The sequence below is a fragment of the Zootoca vivipara genome, chromosome 6 (assembly GCF_965207765.1).
Source record: "Zootoca vivipara chromosome 6, rZooViv2.hap1.1, whole genome shotgun sequence".
Taxonomy (NCBI): Eukaryota; Metazoa; Chordata; class Lepidosauria; order Squamata; family Lacertidae; genus Zootoca; species Zootoca vivipara.
Window position 1 is genome coordinate 21859043 of NC_142589.1, and position 21139 is coordinate 21880181.

The window sequence follows — 21139 nt, forward strand, 5'->3', positions numbered from 1 at the left end:
GCAGCCACCTTGATGCTGCTCTCGCCTGTTTTGGTGCTTGGAAGAAGTCCTGCTCAAGCATTTTGAGACCTGCCCAAGGGGTTGGCATCTCTCCTCCCCCCCCCATCCTCGAAGCTGCAGCTTGATTTCCACAAAGCCTCTTCTGCCCCCACCCAGGCAGTACATGAAACCCTCCACCACCGGCTTTCTGAAAAACATTTCCCTTTTCCTCATTTTCTATTATAACTCTTTTCTTCTGGAATCGAACTGGGGACGTGTGTGCAGGGGGTGAAGATTAGATGCCCTCTGAGCTACTGAATTGATGACTTAATTTTACTCATAACTAAAACAGGCACGTCTTGCACAGCTTTTTAAGAAGAGAACTCTATGTAGCCTAGGAGCATTTTTGCCACCCGGTTATTAACACCTGAGTACCTGAGGCTGTGGAAGGCATCACTGCCGTGCCTGTAGACAAACTTGCCTTGAAGCTCCTTGCAGCCTCCAGCTGCATCTCCACATAGTTAGGGCTGGCTCCCCTTGGAGGACTGGTGCTATCTCTGCTCAGCACCTGCCTTCAGTGTCTCTTGAGGGAAGGCCACGGAAAATTTAAATGGTGCCGGAGCAAGGTGGGCAAAAGACGATGTGCGGTTGATCAGACTCCCAAGCATTTAATAATGGCAATACCAAAAACCCACACAGTTGGGCTGGTGAAATTTATAGGAAGATTGGGAGTTGATGGTCAGAAATGCGTGTTGTGTGGAAGGGTGCTCTGAGCTGTGCCCAGTTCTGGTACTTAAAAAACCCTGAATAAATCATGGGCTTAGAATTATTTCATTCTAAGTTTGTGCTTTCCCCCTTGGCTGTGGTGCAGGGATTCCCAAACTTGGGTCTCCAGCTCTTGCTGGACTACAACTCCCATCATCCCTAGCTAGTGGTCAGGGATGACGGAAATAGTACTGTAGTCCAAAAACTTCTGGAGACCCAAGTTTCCCTGCTCTGGTGGGCGGATATCTGGGGTCTTGTATGTAGAGTGAGCTCCTGGTTGAGATTTGCGGGTTGAGGGCTGAGCCACAGAGATGCACCAGCCCATGAGCAGAAGAAGGCTAGCCTCCCCTGCCCTAGCAGGTTGCTGTGGTGCCACCATCTCTCTGCCTCACCCTCCCTTCCCCTCCTGCTTGATGCTGCAGCAGCACTGCCATAACCGGTGAGCCAAGGAGGCTCGTGTTGCTCCTCCCCCTCCTGCTGCTGCAGTGCAGGATGTGACTTGTCAGGCCTCCTGTCTCGCTTGGGCAAATAGCTTCTTGATCACTTACTCAGATACTCAACAGCGAGGGCTTGGCGCTGCCTCAGGAAGGGGAGGTGGGGAAGGCAGAGGTGCTCCCCAGGAGGTCTGAAGGAGGCCTCCCTGTCTGAGCGCACTGTGGGTGGGTGGGTGGCAAGAAGAGGCAAGGAGATGCCCTCCTCAGTGGGCTTGGCTCTGCAGGCAAACTCCTCCAAATCTTGCTGCTTGAAGGTCCTGAAAACTCCAGCAGAGGGTGGGTTGTTCTGCCTTTGCGTTGCCTCCAGGCCCTCTCCTCACAACCACTTCGACCAGTTGGTCCTAAGGAACCCAGCAACAGCAGTTGGCCGTGAGCAGGATTTGACCTTCAGCGTCAACGTGGGGGAAATTGGGCCAAATTCCCGTAGGCAGGCCTTCTGAGAAATGGAGGCTGGGATTTTCTCTCGACAGGCATCCGTTTATGAGAGAGGTGGAAGTGGTGGAGAGACTTACTTGGTTATGAGTAGCGCAGACCTTGCCTTGGCCAGGGGCTTTACCCATCAGTCCCTCCCCCTGCCATATTAGTGACCCCCCCCCATTCTGCAATGCAAGAGGATGATCCTATCAATGTGTTTCTCCTCTTCCTCAGTGCAGAGCTTACCTGGCGTTGCTTTCCTTTGGAGAAGAGAAGGGTGCAAACTTAGGCTGTCTCTGTATTTTTTTTTAAAACATACTTTTTATTAATTTTACAAAATACAAAAAAAAAACAGTACATACATAAACACCTTTTCCACCTCCTTCCTACCCACCCACATGGGTCCTCCCCTGCCACAGAAGTATCCCATGTATGTGAACAGTCAGAGATGGTCCATTTTATGCTTGGATTTCTGTCCTCCTCCCCCTCCCCTGACCCCAAAGCCCCCCCCTGCCACCAGGGAGCTCCAGCAAACCAGGGCAGTACGCAGGAGGCCATCCATCCAACCATCTATTGTCATACCAAAAAAAGAGAAAAATAGAAATAGGAAAAAAGAGAAAAAAGAAAGGGCAAAAAAAAGAGAGAAAAAAACAATACAAAACAGAAAAAATTTTCTTACATTCATAATTGTAAAACCATATTTTGTGGGCTTCCCCTCCCCCCCTTCCCCGGTTTTCATCCCTTTTTTATCATCTGCAACAGTTTCTTACTTTATAAAAATACACCTTTGTATCTTATACAACTTATAAATCAATTGTTAACATTTTCATCTAATATTCAAATCACTGAAAAATCAAACTCCCATTTTATCTTCCCGTGCCTAATTTTTCTCCCTCTATAAGCCTCCATATTTTCACATTTTTCCAAAATCCATTCACTTTTAAAACTATAACTATTCTCAATTTAACCTTACATCCCCGATTACCACCCCCCCAATCCAGCAAATTCCATAATCAGCAGATCAGCAGACCAGTTATAAACCTGTTAATCCATCCTTATAATCACAACATCACTTTCCCTTCACCCCACCCCCTGTTTACAGTCTTTTGCCATCCAGGCCACCATACAGGACCCCTGAATTTCTTCTAGGCTGTCTCTGTAAAGTTGGAGCTTTTCTTTTTTTACGAAATCTGCAAGTGAAACCTGTCTAGTGCATAGCCACAGCGGCGGTCCTAATCCAGATTCCCCAAAGAGAGGAGGAGAAGCTTCTGTAGGCCAGTGTTTCCCAACCTTGTTCCCCCAGATGTTTTTGGACTACAACTCCCATCATCCCTAGCTAGCAAGACCAGTGGTCAGGAATGATGGGAATTGTAGTTCTCTAGGAAGCCACAGTGGGTGGCGCTGTGGTCTAAACCACTGAGCCTCTTGGGCTTGCCAATCAGAAGGTTGGTGGTTTGAATCCCCGCGACGGGGTGAGCTCCCATTGCTGTCCCAGCTCCTGCCAACCTAGCAGTTTGAAAGCACACCAGTGCAAGTAGATAATTAGGTATCGCTGTGGTGGGAAGGTAAATGGCATTTCTGTGCGCTCTGGTTTCCATCACGGTGTCCCGTTGCTCCAGAGGCAGTTTATAGTCGTGCTGGCCACATGACCCAGAAAGCTGTCTGTGGACAAATGCTGGTTCCCTAGGCCTGAAAATGAGATGAGCGCCACAACCCCATAGTCACCTTTGGGTCCAGGAACCCTTTACCTTGTAGGAAGTCTTAACAGTTCCAGGCCATGATGTAGGCACCAGTTTCCCATGCGACAAGCTTCACCACTTCTGGAGATGCCTTGACCTGTAACCCTCACCAGCGATACTTCCATCTTTCTGCTGCTCCCGTTCTTTTTATAAACAATCCCAAAGTGCAATAGCAAAAGGTTAAAATTACATCATACAAAGCAAACAAGAAGGGAAGCAAATGGCAATGGCACCAATATAAACCAACACATCCATATTCCCAGAGGTGGCATGGAGGGTGAACGTTGATCATCTAGGTCTGAAGCACCCCCTGGAAACTTGTGGTTTATACGTAGTTTTATTTGGCAATAGCCAAAGTTCGTAAGTTCTTCTACCACCCTGCCAAATGCAGATTTTTCTAGGGTTATTGAGATCCTAGAGTGCCAGACTTTCGTGTTGCCTGCCCACACATTCAATAACAGCAATTGTGAGGAAGCCTGATTTAATTGTTCTAGAAGATATTTGCTCTCCCTGTCCTTGCTGCAATTCCCTCTCAACAGGGGGGCTGTGCCCTAAATGGAAGAGGAACGGGTGAGGGTTAGTTATAGGCTGAGCTTGGCACAGCGCCATGGCTGCTGCACCAACACTCTGGTGAAATGCCCCTCTTTTGCACCACAGTGGGCTCCAAATGGCATCTTTGAATAGTCGTGGAGGCTGAGTTTTATGCCCTGCTTCTAAGGAACTGTAGGGAAGCAAGCAGAGGGAGGAAGCCAGAACTTGTCACTTGGCACGACCACTGAGACACCTGCTTTGCTAAAAGGCTCCTCTCTTTATTTCTTCATTTCCACCGCGTGATTCCTCCAAGGAGCTCAAGGTCCTGAAGGTAATTCTCCACCTCTCCATTTATCCTCACCACAACCCTGCAAAGTAGGTAAGCCTGAGAGGCAGTGGCTGGCTTCCAAGACCACCCAGTGTGCTTCATGGGGAGCTGAACCCTGGTCTCCAACACTAGTCTAACCACTATGCAAGACTGTCTTTTTTGCCAGGGATGTGGAAGCACTGGGTGGGTGAGTATCCCCGCCAATGCAGGCCATTCCTGTGATCACTGCTTGCTTTGGAAACGCAAGCTTCTCAGGCAGAGGCAAGTATACTTTTTAACCTGTAATAAACATGACTGTGACGAATTCAGCGGCTGACCTTGTCTGGGGAAAGGTGGCTGTTCCCTTCTACCCCGTCCTGCAGGGTAATTTGGGCCTTGCACAACCCCTGCCCGTGTGCCAATTTCCACGGGCAAAGAATTTGCTGCTCACCCCACCCCCTTCCCTGAATTACGTGTGGCAAGTTCCTTATACAACCGTGCTCTGTTATCTGCGCACACAATCAAGCTTTGCCCTGATGTGCGAAGGAGGCAGCAATCCCCTTAATAAGGCAGCTGAGGACACACACTCTCAGCCTTCAGGAATGAAAAGCCCTGCAAGGGAGGAGACAGTTTGGACTCCGCCTGCAATGGCATTCCTTGGGTCCTGTTCTTCCTGGGGTGGACAACCCACCGCAAATCACTGCCAGTCGAATGCGATGTAGCTAAGCGGTGAATGATTAAGCTCCACAAATGAAGAGGCAGCAACTTTGAGCATCTGAGCACAGCGCTCCTGCAAAGATTGGAGGGAGGGGTGAGGCTGCTGGCCAGCGGGGGAAGGGTAGAGGTAGAGTATGGGCTTATCTCCCCGACACACACACACACAGCTAGTATTGCAGAGTTGGAAAGGACCACGAGGGTGATTAATTTTGAGTTGTTTTGTAGACAGATGATATTGGGAGATGTATTGGCCCTCTGTCATGGATGCTTCAGCTGAGATTCCTGCTTCGCAGGGAGTTGGATCAAGATGGCCCATGATTTAATTAATAGGGAAATTACCGGTAATCAAAGTCTTAATAAGGAAAGACATTGAAAAGATGGTCTGAAGAACTAAATTGATTTTGTTTAGTTCCGGATGGTGACATTGGGTTGCATCCGTCAAGACTGCTGTGATCCTTTGAAGAAGCCCGAAATTCTTCATGGGTGAAACAGGTGACAAACGCTGGCACCCTGTCTAACTCTTGTGCGCAATACCATTGACACATCGTTTGATCAGCTTTACCTACAGGAGCCTGGCTTAAGGAATTCTAAAGACTGAAATTTCCTTTTGGACAAAATTTGTATGCGTTGCCTGTTTGTGGCTTCTGTAGCAGTTTTTGTACATTTCTCTCTCTATTTTTGGATCATTAACACTAGATTTAGAACGTGGAATAGTGTGGTAGCTTTTTGTGTGCCGTCTTTGTGCTGCTTATTTCATATCGGTGATGCTTTGATTTGGCATACCTGGTTGAGGAAGGTGCTTAAGATTTGGGGGGTCCAAAGCCGCTTCCAAGCTGCCCCCAGGACACCCTCCACCTTTTGGCCTCATCACCACTGGGAACACCAAGGACACATCTCCTGCAACCATCACGAACCTCCTCTGTCCAGCTGCAGAGGGTGGGGAGGATTGCCCCCCCCAGTCTTACAGCAGACTCCAATCCCTTAGTGCAGGCATCCCCAAACTTCGGGCCTCCAGATGTTTTGGACTACAATTCCCATCTTCCCTGACTACTGGCCCTGTTAGCTAGGGATCATGGGAGTTGTAGGCCAAAACATCTGGAGGGCCGAAGTTTGGGGATGCCTGCCTTAGTGGTTCTCCAGACTTCTGAATTTATTCCAATCTAGGCCTTCTTGCATGTCCTCACTTGTCTTGGGCCACCAGATCAATTTTTATTTTATTTTTTAAAGTCGGAGAGACAAAATCTGAGCCCCTTGAACAACAGCTCCTCAAAATTCTCCCCTTGATTGAATTTGAGAGCTGACATGTGTGAGAATCTTCAGAATTGTCCCTTCAGGCTTGGTGTGAAAGCAAAATGCATGCTTTCCATCATTCATTCATTCATTCATTCATTCATTCATTGCATTCATATTCCACCTCCCAGGAGCTTGAGGTAGCATACATGTGTCTCCTCCTCAATTAATCCCGATAACAACCCTGTGAGGCAAGTTAGGTTGAGAGGCAGCGACTGGCCCAAGGTCACACCCAGTGAGCTTCATGGCCAAGTGGGGATTCGAACTCTGCTCTCCCCGGTCCTAGTCCGGCACTCTAGCCACTACACCACACTGGCTTTTCAGTGCTTCCGAGGAGCATCTTGATATAAATGATTGGCAAAGGCTTTCATTGTTTCCTCCAGCCCAGGAATGAGGCTGGGGTGACGTACCTGGGCTGCCTACACTTTGGGAGTGTTTCGAATCCAAGCACATCCCGAGATAATTGCAAATTAATGAGGTCCTGGGAGGTTCTTTGGGAACGGTGAGGAATTTGTGAGTAGGTGGTTGTGCGATAGACGGTGCTCCTTAGGTTTAATGATTTTGGTGAAGAGCGCACCTCCTCCCCGCCCCTCTTCTCATAAGGGCAGGGAAGGCTTGGAAGTGAGGGCAGTCAAAGGAAAAAAGCCAGTGAGAAAATAGTTTGGGCTGTTGGGAAAGAGCAAGCTGGGCAAGACAAGGAATGTTGAGGTCTGAATATTGAACTTCTCTTCAGCAGCTTGTACCCAGACCTAGACTCACAATCCTATCTTCCCCACCTCCAGGGGGAGCTCTTGTTTCCGGCATTAAATCTCTGTTACAAAAGCCACAAATTTAGAGACCGGCTGTATCTCAAAGTCATATTTACGGGGCTCTGGTGGTGACTTCAAGCAAAAGCAGCAGATTTATTTTATTATTTCATTTCATCTTTAAAATATGATGCAGCTGCCCCCCTGCCCCCCCGGCTACAATCATGGAGGGGCCACAGGAAGGAAACAAGATTGGAAGGGGGCCACAGTCAGGAAAAGGTTGGGAAACACTGGTCTAATCTTGGGGTCACTAGGACATGCCTTATGGTGTCAAGGTCCAATTTGGTCAGGGTAAGTCATAGCCCATGATGGGAAAAGGTGCCACTTGCCACTGTTGCCACCTACAACCGCAATGGCAGGACCAGATCAAACAGCACCTCCAAGCTATGAGCCTGAACAGTTCAAGCAGTGGCTTTAAATAGGTTGCAGCTATACTGGGACGCGGGTGGCGCTGTGGTCTAAGCCACAGAGCCTAGGGCTTGCCGATCAGAAGGTCGGCGGTTCGAATCCCCTCGACGGGGTAAGCTCCCATTGCTCGGTCCCAGCTCCTGCCAACCTAGCAGTTCAAAAGCATGTCAAAGTGCAAGTAGATAAATAGGAACCGCTCCAGTGGGAAGGTATGTAAACAGCATTTCCGTGCACTGCTCTGGTTTGCCAGAAGTGGCTTAGTCATGCTGGCCACATGAACCGGAAGCTGTCTGCAGACAAACACTGGCTTCCTCAGCCAGTAAAGCGAGATGAGTGCTACAACCCCAGAGTCGTCCGCAACTGGACTTAACATTCAGGGGTCCCTTTACATCTATGCCACCAGATGGCAGGAGTCCACAGAAAGAGGCTGCATTTATACTATTATGCCACCAGGTGGCAGCAGTGGATAGGAAAAGAGGCTGCAGTTACACTATTACATTGTTTTATTACATTTAATATATTATTACTGTATATAAAATATCTTATATTTTATATACAGTAATAATACATTTTATATATGATTTTGATAATTGTACAGTATATATTACATATTTATCATACATTTTACAAGCAGGAACTTTCCAGTGCAGCCCTAGAAGTTGAAGAAGCCTAAAAAATATTGTGATTTTAAAATGGATAGTGTTATTTGTTAATTTTAGGGCTGTGTGAACCTACGGCTCTGACCTGATCCAGGGAGCACCTGATCCGGCCCCAAATTAATTGGTTAGTTTGGTCCTCCATATTAATTCAATATGGCATCTGGCACCCAACTGTAGACAAATCCAGTCCAAAACAGCGTGAAACCTTGGGAGATGGCCCAGAAAAGCCTTTCGCAGCTAAAATACCATGTTCCACAGAGGCCACCAAAACGACGTCCTCGGCACCCTAACCCACGGAGTCACGATTTTCTTTTATTTTTAAAAAGGCATCACTCATTTCACTCCGAAATGGTGCCAGACAATCAGTACAAGCCCCACAAAAGCCTTTTGCAGCCAATAAACAGCATTCCACAGAGACGTTTTCTTCGGCAACGTAATCGGGGGTCACGGCGTTTCCCCAAAACCCACACCGTCCGATTCACTCCTAAATGGCGCTAAACCTTGAGGAATGGCCTGTGGAAGCCGTTCGTGACCAAATACCGTGTTCCGCAGAGACCCCCCCAAACGGCATCACATTGGTTTTGGTTATTTGGTTGACCCAGGTGGCGCTGTGGGTTAATGCACAGAGTCTAGGGCTTGCTGATCAGAAGGTCAGCGGTTCGAATCCCTGCAACGAGGTGAGCTCCCGTTGCTCGGTCCCAGCTCCTGCCAACCTAGCAGTTCGAAAGCACATCAAAGTGCAAGTAGATAAATAGGGACCGCTCCGGCGGGAAGGTAAACGGCGTTTCCGTGTGCTGCTCTGGTTCGCCAGAAGCGGCTTTGTCATGCTGGCCACATGACCCGGAAGCTGTCTGCGGACAAACGCCGGCTCCCTCGGCCTATAGAGCGAGATGAGCGCCGCAACCCCAGAGTCGGACACGACTGGAACTGATGGTCAGGGGCCCCTTTACCTTTTATTCTGATTGCAGGTTTTATAGATGTTTATATGACGCGGGTGGCACTGTGGTCTAAACCACTGTGCCTAGGGCTTGCTGATCAGAAGGTAGGCGGATCAAATACCTGTGACGGGGTCAGCTCCCGTTGATCGGTCCCAGCTCCTGCCAACCTAGCTGTTCGAAAGCACGTCAAGGTGCAAGTAGATAAATAGGTACCGCTCCGGTGGGAAGGTAAATGGTGTTTCCGTACAGGGCAGTCTCGAGCAGGTCGGCCGCCCTGGTGCTGAGGGGCAGAGATCGCTCCGGCGCCCCCAACCTCGCAGGGCACGGCTTTGCCGCGTGGCGACCTGCCTACCGGCCCAGCGCCTTAGCGCACCCTGCCACCGGGGGTCTACCTAGAGTCGGCCCTGTTTTCGTACGCTGCTCTGGTTCACCAGAAGCGGCTTTGTAATGCTGGCCACATTACCCGGAAGCTGTCTGTGGACAAACGCTGGCTCCCTCGGCCAGGAAAGAGAGATGAGCGCACAACCTCAGAGTCATCCATGACTGGACCAAACAGTCAGGGGTACCTTTACCTTTTTATATTTATATTTACCAATCATTTACCAATGTTACCAATCATTCTTGTCTTGAGTCTTCTTGGGTATGTTGGCAAGTTTCTGTAATTCCTTCAGCTCCTGTTGATTAAAATCTTTCGTGCTGGTTTGGAGAGATTCAGACGACGTTGGGTTTTTGGGTAATACCCATGACCCTCATTTTGAGTGTTCCGCTTGTGGGGTTTTCACCGCAAAACGCTGCTGCAAAACTTTTACCAAAGTTTGGCGTCAGTCTGAAGTGAATTGGATGACATTTGTTTTTTGGGGTGACCCCATGACCCCCTGCTTTGAGTGCTTATTGCTTTGTTTGTGTGGCGCTGCAAAACACCGGGGGGGGGGGGTTGCTGCAAAACACTGCAAAACTTTTTGGCGCCAGTTTGGAGCGAATCGGACAATGTTGGGTTGGGAGGCATTGATCCTGTTTGGATGCATCAATTACTCCATCTGTGGGGAGCTGCAAAACGTGGGGTTTTCGGTGAAAATGCTGCAAAACGATGGCAAAGCTTTGGCACCCATTTTGAGGGGATCCCAGATTTGGGGGTCCATGGTTAATCAAGCTCTTGGCTGGGGATGTAGAGAGGAATGCTTCTGAGATTCAGAGGTGCCACGCAGCTCCTATCAGGTGAGCAGACTGGAGCAAAAACGAAAAGGTGCCATACAACAGAGATAAATTAAGTCCTGCATTTAGGTACCAAAAAAAGTGAAGGGCCCCAGCCTGGGATGTGGGAAGGATCCCAGTCTCTTTGCTGGTTCTGGGCTGAGCCCAGCAGTGAGTTGCAACTGCTTAAAAAGCAGGCGCCACTTGAGGCTACACTAACAGATGTGGAGCAAGCCCGTCTCTGGCCGCAATGCCTCGGCTCTGCTTCCATGGGCAGAGGCAGCGAATGGTTCTGCATACCCGTTGCTGGAAGCCATAGGAGCAGCTGCATCCCATGTCCTGCTCCCCATGGCATCTCAGAAGGATGGACCTTTGGCTCGATCCAGCTGCCTGCACCCCTCTCCCTCCGAGAGGCTGAGTTGGTCGAGCCTCCGGCCCCTGCCTCACCCCTCCCACTCCCAGCTGGCACCATTAAGCAAAGCAGTCTCAGCTGCATGTAAAACACTTTCTAAGCAAGCAAATGGGCTTCCTCCTCCTCCTTCCTCTGAAGAGCAGGAGAAGAGGCCCCCGTGGGCGACATGCAGAGGGGGGCAGGTAGCAGGGGCAAAGCCAGGCGTCGGCGGAAACATGTGAGCCTCCTCCAAGCCCCTGCCCGCCCCATGCCACCCGCCTGCCCCGAGGAGGGCGAGGCAGTGAGCTGCTTTTTCTCTCCATCATGTCTGTGGGGCTTGTCCTGGCCGCCTTCCTGGTGGGGTGCATGGCTGCTGCCCACAGCTCTTGCCAGGGCCTCTTTAACCTGCCAGGGGACTTCATCATCGGGGGCCTCTTCCCAGTCCATAGCAATAGCACTGAGCAGCATAGGACCCGCCCGCTTCAGCTGCCTTCCTGCAAGAGGTGAGAGGGCCGTTTTCTTTGGTGTTGTGCTGTGCGGGTGGGGCGCCTCTTTCTTCTCCCATCCCTGAAGCAGAAATCAGGGCTGTTTCCTCCAGTGGCACCACAAAGGGTGCTGAGGAACACAAAAGTGGGCCTGGCTTCCGGCTGGGTCAGACCAAAAGGGGCCCACTTAGCCCAGCCTTCTCTGCTCGGAGAAGGAATCTCTCAGATAGGACTCAGCATCTTTCTCTAGCAGTTGTGCACACTCTTTTTCCTTGGACCGTCACAGAGCTGGGAGGCCAGGAATCTGGGGGAGTGCAGCCTTGAGATTGTGGGCCACAACTAGCCCTCCATCCCTCTGTAGCTCCATCCCCGAGACACCCACCCCAACCATTTTAGGAGACCTCTTTTCCAGCCACCTTCCCTCTCTGCCTGCTGGCAAGTAAACTTGGAGTCTGTTTATAACTAGTTTTGACCTACGAACCCTTGCACGGCTTGGGACCTCCATACCTTGAAAGACCACCTCTCCTCATATGAACCCAGCCCTTCTCTATACCCTCGCTCCCTGAGAGGGCTTGGAGGGTGGCAACACGAGAATGGGACTTTTCTGTGGTGGCTCCCCATCTGTGGAATGCTCTCCACAGAGAGCTTGCCAGGCAAAAGCATTCCTCTTTACTCAGGCCATCGGCCGTTAAATAATCTATGGCCTGTTAAATGTGTGTTGGGCTGGGGGACGACGACTGTTATTATGATTATTTAATTATGCTCCGTATTATGTTTTTTATCATTATATTTATCATTATCATAAACTATGTCCTTAATGTACACTGCCCTGGGATCTTTGCATGAGGGGCGGTATATAAATCAAATTAATTATTATTATAATAACAGCTACTTTTTACATATAAATGTATTTGGTTTTTCAGCTTAAAATTTTCCAGTCACATATCCAACATACAACCTAGAAACAAGATTCCAAAGAACCTCTGGAACTTCCCTCCTCCCTTTTGCGGGTCCCATCTTTTATAATACACTGGTACCTCAGGTTACAAACACCTCAGGTTACAAACACTTCGGGTTACACACTCCGCTAACCCGGAAGTGGTACCTCAGGTAAAGAACAGTTTCAGGTTAACAATGGACCTCCGGAATGAATTAAGTTCGTAACCAGGAGTACCACTGTAATCCAAATCTTTTACCTCTCCATTGTGTCCAAAATTCACCATAAAACTACAAATGTTATTCCAATCCTACTAATGATTTTAACTGTTTGCAATGGTTTTTAAGATAAATTATAAATTTTCCCCATTCCTTATTACAATTTTGGTCTTCCTGATTTCCGATTCTTCTGGTCATTTTAGCCCTTTCAGCATAACCCATCAACTTGAAATGCCATTCTTCTCTGGTAGGGTTACAAATTCCCACAAAATGTGTGTGTGTTGAGGTACCATTTCTAAAGGCTTAATTGAGCTCCACATTTATTTCCTCAGTTTATACCCCTGGGGCTATGCTCAATTTCAAGCCATGAGGCTGGCTGTTGAGGAAATCAACAATTCTTCCACTTTGCTCCCCAACGTCACCTTGGGATACCGCATATGGGACACCTGTCAAGAAAGCCTTTACCTGCAAGCCGCCTTCCAGCTCTCCCCACACCAGCAGTGCCGCTTGCACCAAGGAGGCTGTTCCCAGAGAGTCATCGGTGTGGTGGGTCCCGACTCGCCCGAAATGACACAGCTGACAGCGAGAGTCTTCACCTTCTACGGCCTTCCGCAGGTGAGCTGCTAAATTGATGCTGCACATTAGTCTCGGTGGCCTTTTCGAGAAACGGTTTCAACATCCGACTCTGTTGCTGTCTCCACTCTGCTGAGGTGGTGGGCCTACAAATGGACTGGTTTATTATGGTGTCAACCATATTTGCGACTATGTGAACTAACTGTTGCCAGAAAAGCTGTGGAATGAACCTCAAGGGATTCTCAGGCACCAAGCAACCAGGTTGGGAGAGGGAAGCAAGACCCCAAGACAACAGTTAAGTCAGCCAAATCCTTGCTAGGCGCCCTCACCGGTTGGGTGAATGTGTAAAGTGGAACTGGTCTGGAAGCTTTGGCTTCTGCAGAATGCAGCAGCCAGGTTGCTCCCAGGAGACGGTGTCCGGCCATATGCTATCCCAAGGCTGTACTGGTTTCCAGCGTGCCACTGGGACAGGTTCAAGGCTCTCGTGTTAATTCATTCACAAAGCCCTAAGCGACTTTGGCACTACCTGTGAAATGTCCAAATGACAGACAATAGTAAACACAGCGGGTGGCGCCTGAGAGGTGCCTGCAGCTGCCTCACCCAGCAATGTAGGAGGCTTGGGAGAGTTGGCAGAGCCCGCCGTTCAGGGCCATGGCTCAGTGGGCACAGCCCCACTACCATAACGCTTGCATGCGGAAGGTCCCAAGTTCAACCCCTGTCAGGGACTAGACCAGGGGTCCCCAGACTTACCGTGTGGCGGGCCGGTGCCCGCCACGCCGACCGCGCGGCGGGCCGGAGGGCAGGGGAGTGCGCGCGCAGCGGGCCGGAGGGCGGGGGAGTGCGCGCCCGTGCGCATGCGCACACGCACACGGGCGGGGGAAAAATCGCCGAAAATCGCTTGTGCGCATGCGTATGGGCCTCCCCCGACCCGGAAGTGCACCAGAAATGACCTCTTCCGGGTCGGGAGAGGCCCATACGCATGCGCACAAAGGATTTTCGGCGATTTTTTGCCGATTTTTTAGATCGTCGCTGCGCCGCGCGCGGCAGGGGTCGTCGCGGGCCGGATTGGAAGGCCGATTGGGCCGCATCCGGCCCGGGGGCCGTAGTTTGGGGACCCTGGACTAGACTGAGGAGGAATGGTGGAGACTGCCCTCCCCTCCTCCTGCACTTCCCAGAGAAGAGGGAGACAGTATAGATTTAGAACAGTGGTTTGCAGAAGGTCACAGTTTAGAGGCTGCAGAAGGGAGAAGCTGGGAAATATTGGGAAAGGATTGGAACAGGAAAAAGCAGCGCCAGGAGAGAGAGACCGCTGATAGACTCAGTGTCTTGAGAAAGCATTCCAGACCACCCCCAACCCAGGACCCAGCGGGCATTGAAAGTAAAACAGAATGCTCAGAGGCAGAAAGTACAGATCAGCCAACATAGGGATGACATATAATAGGAGAGATGGAGGGGTTTATTCGGAGCAACGCCATTATCCAAGAGAGACTGCATTTCTAAGTCTCTCTTTGTGAATATTGACTAAAAGACATTGGTAAGAGCTTCTTGTCTTTCCATTACTGGCAGACTTCCCTGAAGCCTGACAAATCCCCTTGCTTGTGGCATCTCCAGGCAGGGCTAGGAAGCATTCCCCGCTGCCAGGCAGTGTCAACCACATAGAGCTAGGTGTATGTTGTTAATACGTTGTTTAATGGCTGGCGGTTGCTCATGTTGTAGTTGTTAATGTTTTTAAACTTGGTCACGAGTATTAGGTGACTAATGGACCCAATAAACGAGAGCTCCCCCACTTCCTCCATCGCCCATCTGCACCTGGTAAGAACACACTCTGCTCTGGGCACTCTCTGAGCTGTGAACACACCATTGCATATTGCCCTCCTCCTTTTAAAAAACATGTCTGTCTTCTGTCCAGGTCACGTACAGTATCAAGGAAGAGATCTTTGCTGACAAGAAGCTCTTTCCGATGCTTTTCCGAACGATCCCTAGCAATGACCACCAGATCTCGGGGCTCATCTCCTTGATCGCGGTCTTTGGCTGGGAGTACGTCTCCGCTGTGGGCAGCGGCACCAAAGCCAGTGAGAAAACAGTCCAGGCTTTGATTGCCAAGGGAGCAGCCAAGAACATCTGCATTTCCTACCAGGGGCTGATGATGGCCAACCTCCGCATCTCAGAGAGCCAGCTGCAGAGGGTGATTGAGAACATCGAGAAAGCCAGAACCAACGTCGTCATCGTCCTCGGCGACCAGGTCATCGCCGGGAAGTTCTTCCATGCTGTCACCAAACTGAAGATCAAAGGCAAAGTCTGGATCGCGCCCGAGTCCTGGGTCTTATCCAGCACGGTTGCTTCCATACCGAGCATCAAGGAAACAGGCACCGTGCTTGGACTCACCATCAAGCCAGTCAAACTGCCTCAATTTGTACACTTTGTTGGGAAAACGCTACAGCGCTCCCCGTCAAACAAGAAAGGTGGCCCTTTGCTCTCTGAGGCCATGACAGTGGAGGCTTGCTCCCAGTCCTGCGATGAGAACCTCCAGCTCTCCCCGGACACTTTAGCCAGCATTTTGAACAGTTCCATTTGGCACTGGTCTTTCTATTCGTACGCTTCCGTCTATGCCCTGGCCAAGGCCCTCCACAACCACCTGGGGTGCAGCCTGGAAGGATGTCCAGCAAGCAAGGAGTTCGAGCCACGACAGGTAAGCGCTACATTCAGGAGAGCAGGTGTTGCGTGCCACCACTGCTGCTGCTGTTTTGATAAATAACAGTAGCATCCTCTCCCCGGGGTTTTTCCTTTCAGCTCCTTTGCTCCTTCCCAAACATCTGGTATATTTGGGATCAGGCTGCTCCACATCTCCCTTTGTTCAAAGGCATGCTAGGAAGTGCCTGCTCTCAACCACCAATGCCTGGAGGAAGCCAGCTTGGGGCACCAAGGGAGTAAAGCACATTTGCCACTCGCCTCCCTCCCGTGTCCATGTGCAACATGTCTAGTTGTATTATTGCGGGTGGCGAGACTTAATAGCATCCGATGGGTGTCTGGCTGCGGCCAGAGCAGTTTCCCCAGCTCACTCGGCTCAGAGACCCAAGGCAAGCAGGTGGCATTCAGGTGTCAAAGGCAGTAGCTGCCTTTAGGATCAGGTGCCCTGAGGTTGTGGGAGGAAAGGGGAGAAACTTGAAGCAGATCTCTCCCATCATCTGGGAGAGGAGTGGGTGCTGTGTTTGTAGCAGAGCTTCAAGGAATTTCCATGGGGGAGCGGGAGAGAGATAATGTCAAAAGGGCACTTTTAACCTTTTCATTAATTTTAACTAATGTAAATAAATAAAAAATGAATGCCATGAACCGTGCATTTTAACAGCAAATTGTTGTAATTTAAAGAAATGTGGCATTTAAATTCTAACTAAATATGCCCAGAATGCTTGACATAATTTTTTCTAGAAAATCCTGCTCAGCGTGAATCTCTGGAGAAGGCTGGCTGACATTGTCTCCTGCCTCCAGCTGAAATGAAGCATCCAACAGCAGGCCCTGGGGATCATCATCTCTCAGGCCAATGTTTAGCTGTGCTACCCACACATCCTTCAACAAGCACAGTAAACCCCGCACCCCAAGATGCAATTATCTTCTCATTTCAGTTTTATGAAGCATTGAATAAGGTGAACTTTCCTCTGCAAGGCAACACCATCACATTTGGCCAACAGGGAGATCTGTTCCTGGGCTACAACGTCATCACCTGGAGCTGGGAAAATGGCACGGCTGCTTTCAAGACGATCGGCAGATACAGTTCCCAAGCCCTGAACATCAACACATCTGAAATCAGCTGGCCAGCACCAGGGGATCAGGTAAGACACCAGGTGAAACACCCAGAAAGAAGGAAAACACGGACTATGCTGGATGGGGATGATAGATGTTGGGAGAGAGAAGTTTGGAAGAGATTATTACTCTCCATAGCAGAGCTAAGCACAGTGGTGAATGCTCAAATTTAATCTGCCCTTTAAACAAACACATAAATACTCAGGCTAGAATAAATCACAGGCACTTAGCTTTCCAAATAAGTGAAGCTTTTACTCACAGAGATTCCAGAAGTTACAAGAAACAAGTCTCTATCCACTGGCAGTAAAAAATAAGAAAGAAAAGGTTCCAAATGACTCCAAAAAGAAAAGTACCTTACTTGGTTTCCATACGAAAAGAATCATGCAACCTTTAGGTTAACGAAGACGCAGACTTTAAAATCTCCGTTTTGGAGAGATTCAGTTCACTTGCAGGGAAACGAGTTGCTTATTCCAGGAAGCACAAAGAGGGGAAAAGAGAGAGAGAGAAGGAGTGGGGAGGAAACAAAAGGCTGCAGGGAGCCTGCTAAGGTCCTTCTCCACTGGCAACCTGAGCTCGGGTTAACCCTTTCATTCACGCAACTGTGAGTCAGTAGCTAGATCTTACAAAAGATGGGAGCTGTACTCCAAACATCTGGAGGGCATCAGATCGGGGAACAGCTTGGGGCTTACTTGGACATTAAGGACCTAGGAGAAGCCATCTGGATCGGACCCAAATGGCTCCTTCTGCTCCGGAATTCTGTTTCTCACAGTCACCAAAGAGATCTTTCTGGGAAGCATCCTCTTGCTGCTTCCTTGACATCCACATGCTGCCTATCCAGGGTGTTGCTGCAGCTCCTGGATAATTTAGCTTGCTCTCTTGCACACCTTTTCCAGCTTTACAATATCCTACATTTTTATTTTTTTACATTCGTTCATTCATTTAGACAAAGTAATAATCATAAATAAATAAGAATAAACCACGTGTACCCCACCACCGAGACCATTCCATTGTAACTAACCAGCCTCCCAAAATTTCAACACCCCTTGTGATTGTTTGACCCCCTTCTGTTTTAATAGTACGCTACATTTTTCTGATATAATATCCTACATTATCCTACATTTTTCTCAATATAGATTTGCATAAAAAGTCTTGTAATATTGGCGGACTGATTTGCTATTCCTTTTTAATGACCCCTTTTAATGACGGATACCACACTGGGATGCGATGCGGTGAACTACTACCGACTGACTTCCACAAGTCGCCAACAAACCAAACTCTCCTGTTCTAGGTCCCCCAATCATATTGCATAGCAGTGTGTGAAGTGGGTCAAATCCGAAGCAAGCGATTGCTGGAGGAGTGTTTATGTCGCTGTGACGACTGCCTGGAAGGGACCTATCAAAACGAAACAGGTGAGCGCAAACACCGCGTGGCCCAGGGAGTCTCATTTGTGAATCTGAAGACCGGCCTCCGCCATGAGCTAGACATGTTCTAGCTCCCTCCCTTGACTCAGAGGTCATCAGTGCCAAGTAGGCAGAGGCGGAAGGCAGGAAAGAGTCCCGGGTTCGAATCCCCGTTCATGAAGTCTTTCGTGATGGTGCCAAATTCCTCCGAATAAATAACAGTCCAGAACAGGAGCGAAAAGGACCGCTGTACACTTTTGCCTCTTTCCCTTCATGGGCTGACAGAGGGTCCTCTGGAGGGTTTGTTTTTTGTTCTGAGTCACAACACAGCTTCACCATCTGCCCCTTTCCCCCAAGCAGAGACTCAGGCAAAGGGTTCTTTGTGGATGGCAACACAGGCTCCAGCGATTGTCTCTATCTGTGACTCTACAACCTTTGCAAATGCCCATGCCAAGCTTTGCACAGAGTGGGGGGCTCTGCAAAGCCCCAGGGAGCTCACCAGCTATAAGACACCACCTGGGGGAAAGGTGGGATTAAAAAATAATTATTACGTATTATTATTATTATTATTATTATTATTATTATTATTATTATTATTATGCCAGACTTTGCACAGAGAGTGAGGCTTGGCCAAAGCCTTTTTCACTGTCCACAATGGGAAGGCAGGGCTCAAAAGCAGAACTGTAGCGCTGGAAGGGACCCCCAAGGGTCATCTAGTCCAACCCCCTGCAATGCAGGAATCTCAGCTAAAGCAAATGGCCATCCAACCTCTGCTTGAAAACCTCCAAGGAAGGAGAGTCCACAACCGCCCGTGGGAGATGATTCCATGGTCGAACAGCTCTTACTGTCAAAGTTTTTCCTGATGCTTACTCGGAATCTCATTTCTTATAACTTGACGTCATTGGTTCGAGTCCTACCTTCCAGAGCAGGAGAAAACAGGCTTGCTCCCTCTTCCATGTGACAGCAGCCCTTTGGATATTTGACGATGACCATTGTGTCTCCTCTCAGTCTCCTCTTTTCTAGGCTAAACAATACCCAGCTCCTTCAACCATTCCTCATGAGGCTTGGTTTCTAGATGCTTGATCATCTGAGTTGCCCTCTTCTGCACATGTTCCAGCTTGTCAACATACCTTTCCTAGCCTGGGAGAGATCCCTGCACGGAAGTCCTGGAGAGTCAATGTGTAGAGACAACAACACTGAGCTAGTCGGTGCCTGCCTTGGTGTTAGGCACCTTCTTCTACTTCTAAGCAGTCCCGCTGCTGACTGAGTTTCCCCTTTCGTCCCCTTCAGGTGGAGACACTTGCTTCCTGTGCCCCCCGGGGACGTGGTCCCCTCCGAAGAGCAGCACCTGCTTCCACCCACACATCACGTATCTCAACACCACCAACACCACCATCTTGGCCCTGGTCATCCTGACCGCTGCCGACTTCTTCCTGCTCTTCAGCTGCTTGTTTGTCTTTGCCCTCCACCGGCAAACGCCGGTGGTCAAAGCGGCCGGGGGCAAGCTGGCTTTCGTCATGCTGGCCTCGCTGCTGGCTTCCTGCGCCACCACCAGCCTGTTTGTCGGGAAGCCCACCGACGTCACCTGCCTGATCCGGCAGCCCTTGTTCGCCGTCAGCTTCACCGTCTGCGTCTCCTGCCTCCTGGTCCGCTCCTTCCAGATCGTCTTCATCTTCAAAATGGCCTGCAAGCTGCCCCCCGGAGCCGCCAAGTGCTGGGTCAAGTACAAAGGCACCTACGCCTCGGTGGGCCTCAGCTGCGGCCTGCAGGCTCTCATCTGCCTCCTCTGGCTGCGCTTCTCCCCGCCCACGTTGCAAGAGGATTTTGTGAGCGAGAAGGAGGTCTTCCTGCGCTGCTCGGAGGGCCACTTCATGGGGTTAGGAGGGGTGCTGGGCTACATCACCCTGCTGGGCGGCGCTTGCTTCGCCTTCGCCTTCTGGGGCCGCAACCTGCCCAAGAATTACAGCGAGGCGAGGCTCCTCACCACCAGCATGCTGGTCTTCCTCATGGGCTGGGGCTCCTTTATGCTCATCTACATCACCACCGAAGGGAGGGGCAGGGGGATCGCCGCCTTGCAGATGTTCACGGTGCAGACCAGCGTCTACGCCATCCTGTGCACCTTCTTCCTGCCCAAATGCTACCTGATCCTCTTCCGGCCGCAGTTCAACACGGTGGCCCATTTCCAGACCTGTATCCAAGCCTACACGGCCACAGTCAGAAACGCAGAGCAGTGAGAAGCCTTCCTTGGGGTGGGGGGGGGGGGAAAGGCTGAAGCTCCGGCTTCTCGCACAGGAGAAAGCCCAGGAGGACTGCGGGAAAACTTCCGCTCCAACAAGAAACAGGGGAGGGGAGCCTGGAGGATAGGGGGGCTGCACACTTCACCTGTGTTGTAAACATAGGGGTGGAGGGGGGGGTGTTCGGAATCAGAGAACATCTGTGCGCCCGAGGGCCAAATAGCAGAAACTACAGAGCGAGGCTGCATTTGTATATTTCAAGCTTCTGAGAATTTGGTGTAGAATTTCAGTGGATTTTAGGGCAGAGGTCCAATGAAAGCAGGATTGTCAATGGTGCTGCTCAGCTACTGCCAAAGAGCACTGGTCCACACATAAGCGGACTCTCTCTGCCGCTTGTCTGTGTAATCTTTATTAGGGATCCTATGTAACAGAGCTAGCTGCTCCTCTTCCCTCCACCACCATCAGAAGGCAAGATCAAAGGCCCAAGTAAGACACCCTCTTTCCAGAATTAGGGCAGGGATAGGGAAGCCTGGGGGGGGCGCCCTCTAGATGCAGGCGGAGTTATGCTTGTCGTCCTCATCCTCCCTGACTCTTGGCCACATGGTCTGCTGGGGCTGATGGGAACTGGGAGCTCACACAATATTGGGCAGGTCCCCATTCCTGGTACCGTAGGAAGGAGGAGGGTAAAGAGGAGTAAAGTCAAAATGCAGGAGAATCTGGGGAGAGGGGGTGTTCCTTCACACTTCAGCACTATCTACGCAGGGCAGAATTATTTTACAAAACTGTCCGTTGGTGTTTTGAAACTGACCCTTAAGTTCAGTAGGGGTGATCTATGAAGAGGTGTTCCCACTGTAAGGTACCCCTG

General features: G+C 50.1%; 1 protein-coding gene across 1 annotated transcript; it reads left to right on the top strand.

Moving 5' to 3' along the window:
• The first annotated feature begins 10953 nt into the window (after window positions 1-10953).
• LOC118086813 (taste receptor type 1 member 1-like) lies at window positions 10954-20274 on the top strand. Its single transcript, XM_088671765.1, has 6 exons — window positions 10954-11132; window positions 12602-12884; window positions 14752-15531; window positions 16463-16669; window positions 17929-18049; window positions 19331-20274. Exons 1-6 carry the CDS (start codon window positions 10954-10956, stop codon window positions 20272-20274), a joined length of 2514 nt encoding a protein of 837 aa, XP_088527891.1.
• The last annotated feature ends 865 nt before the right edge of the window (window positions 20275-21139 follow it).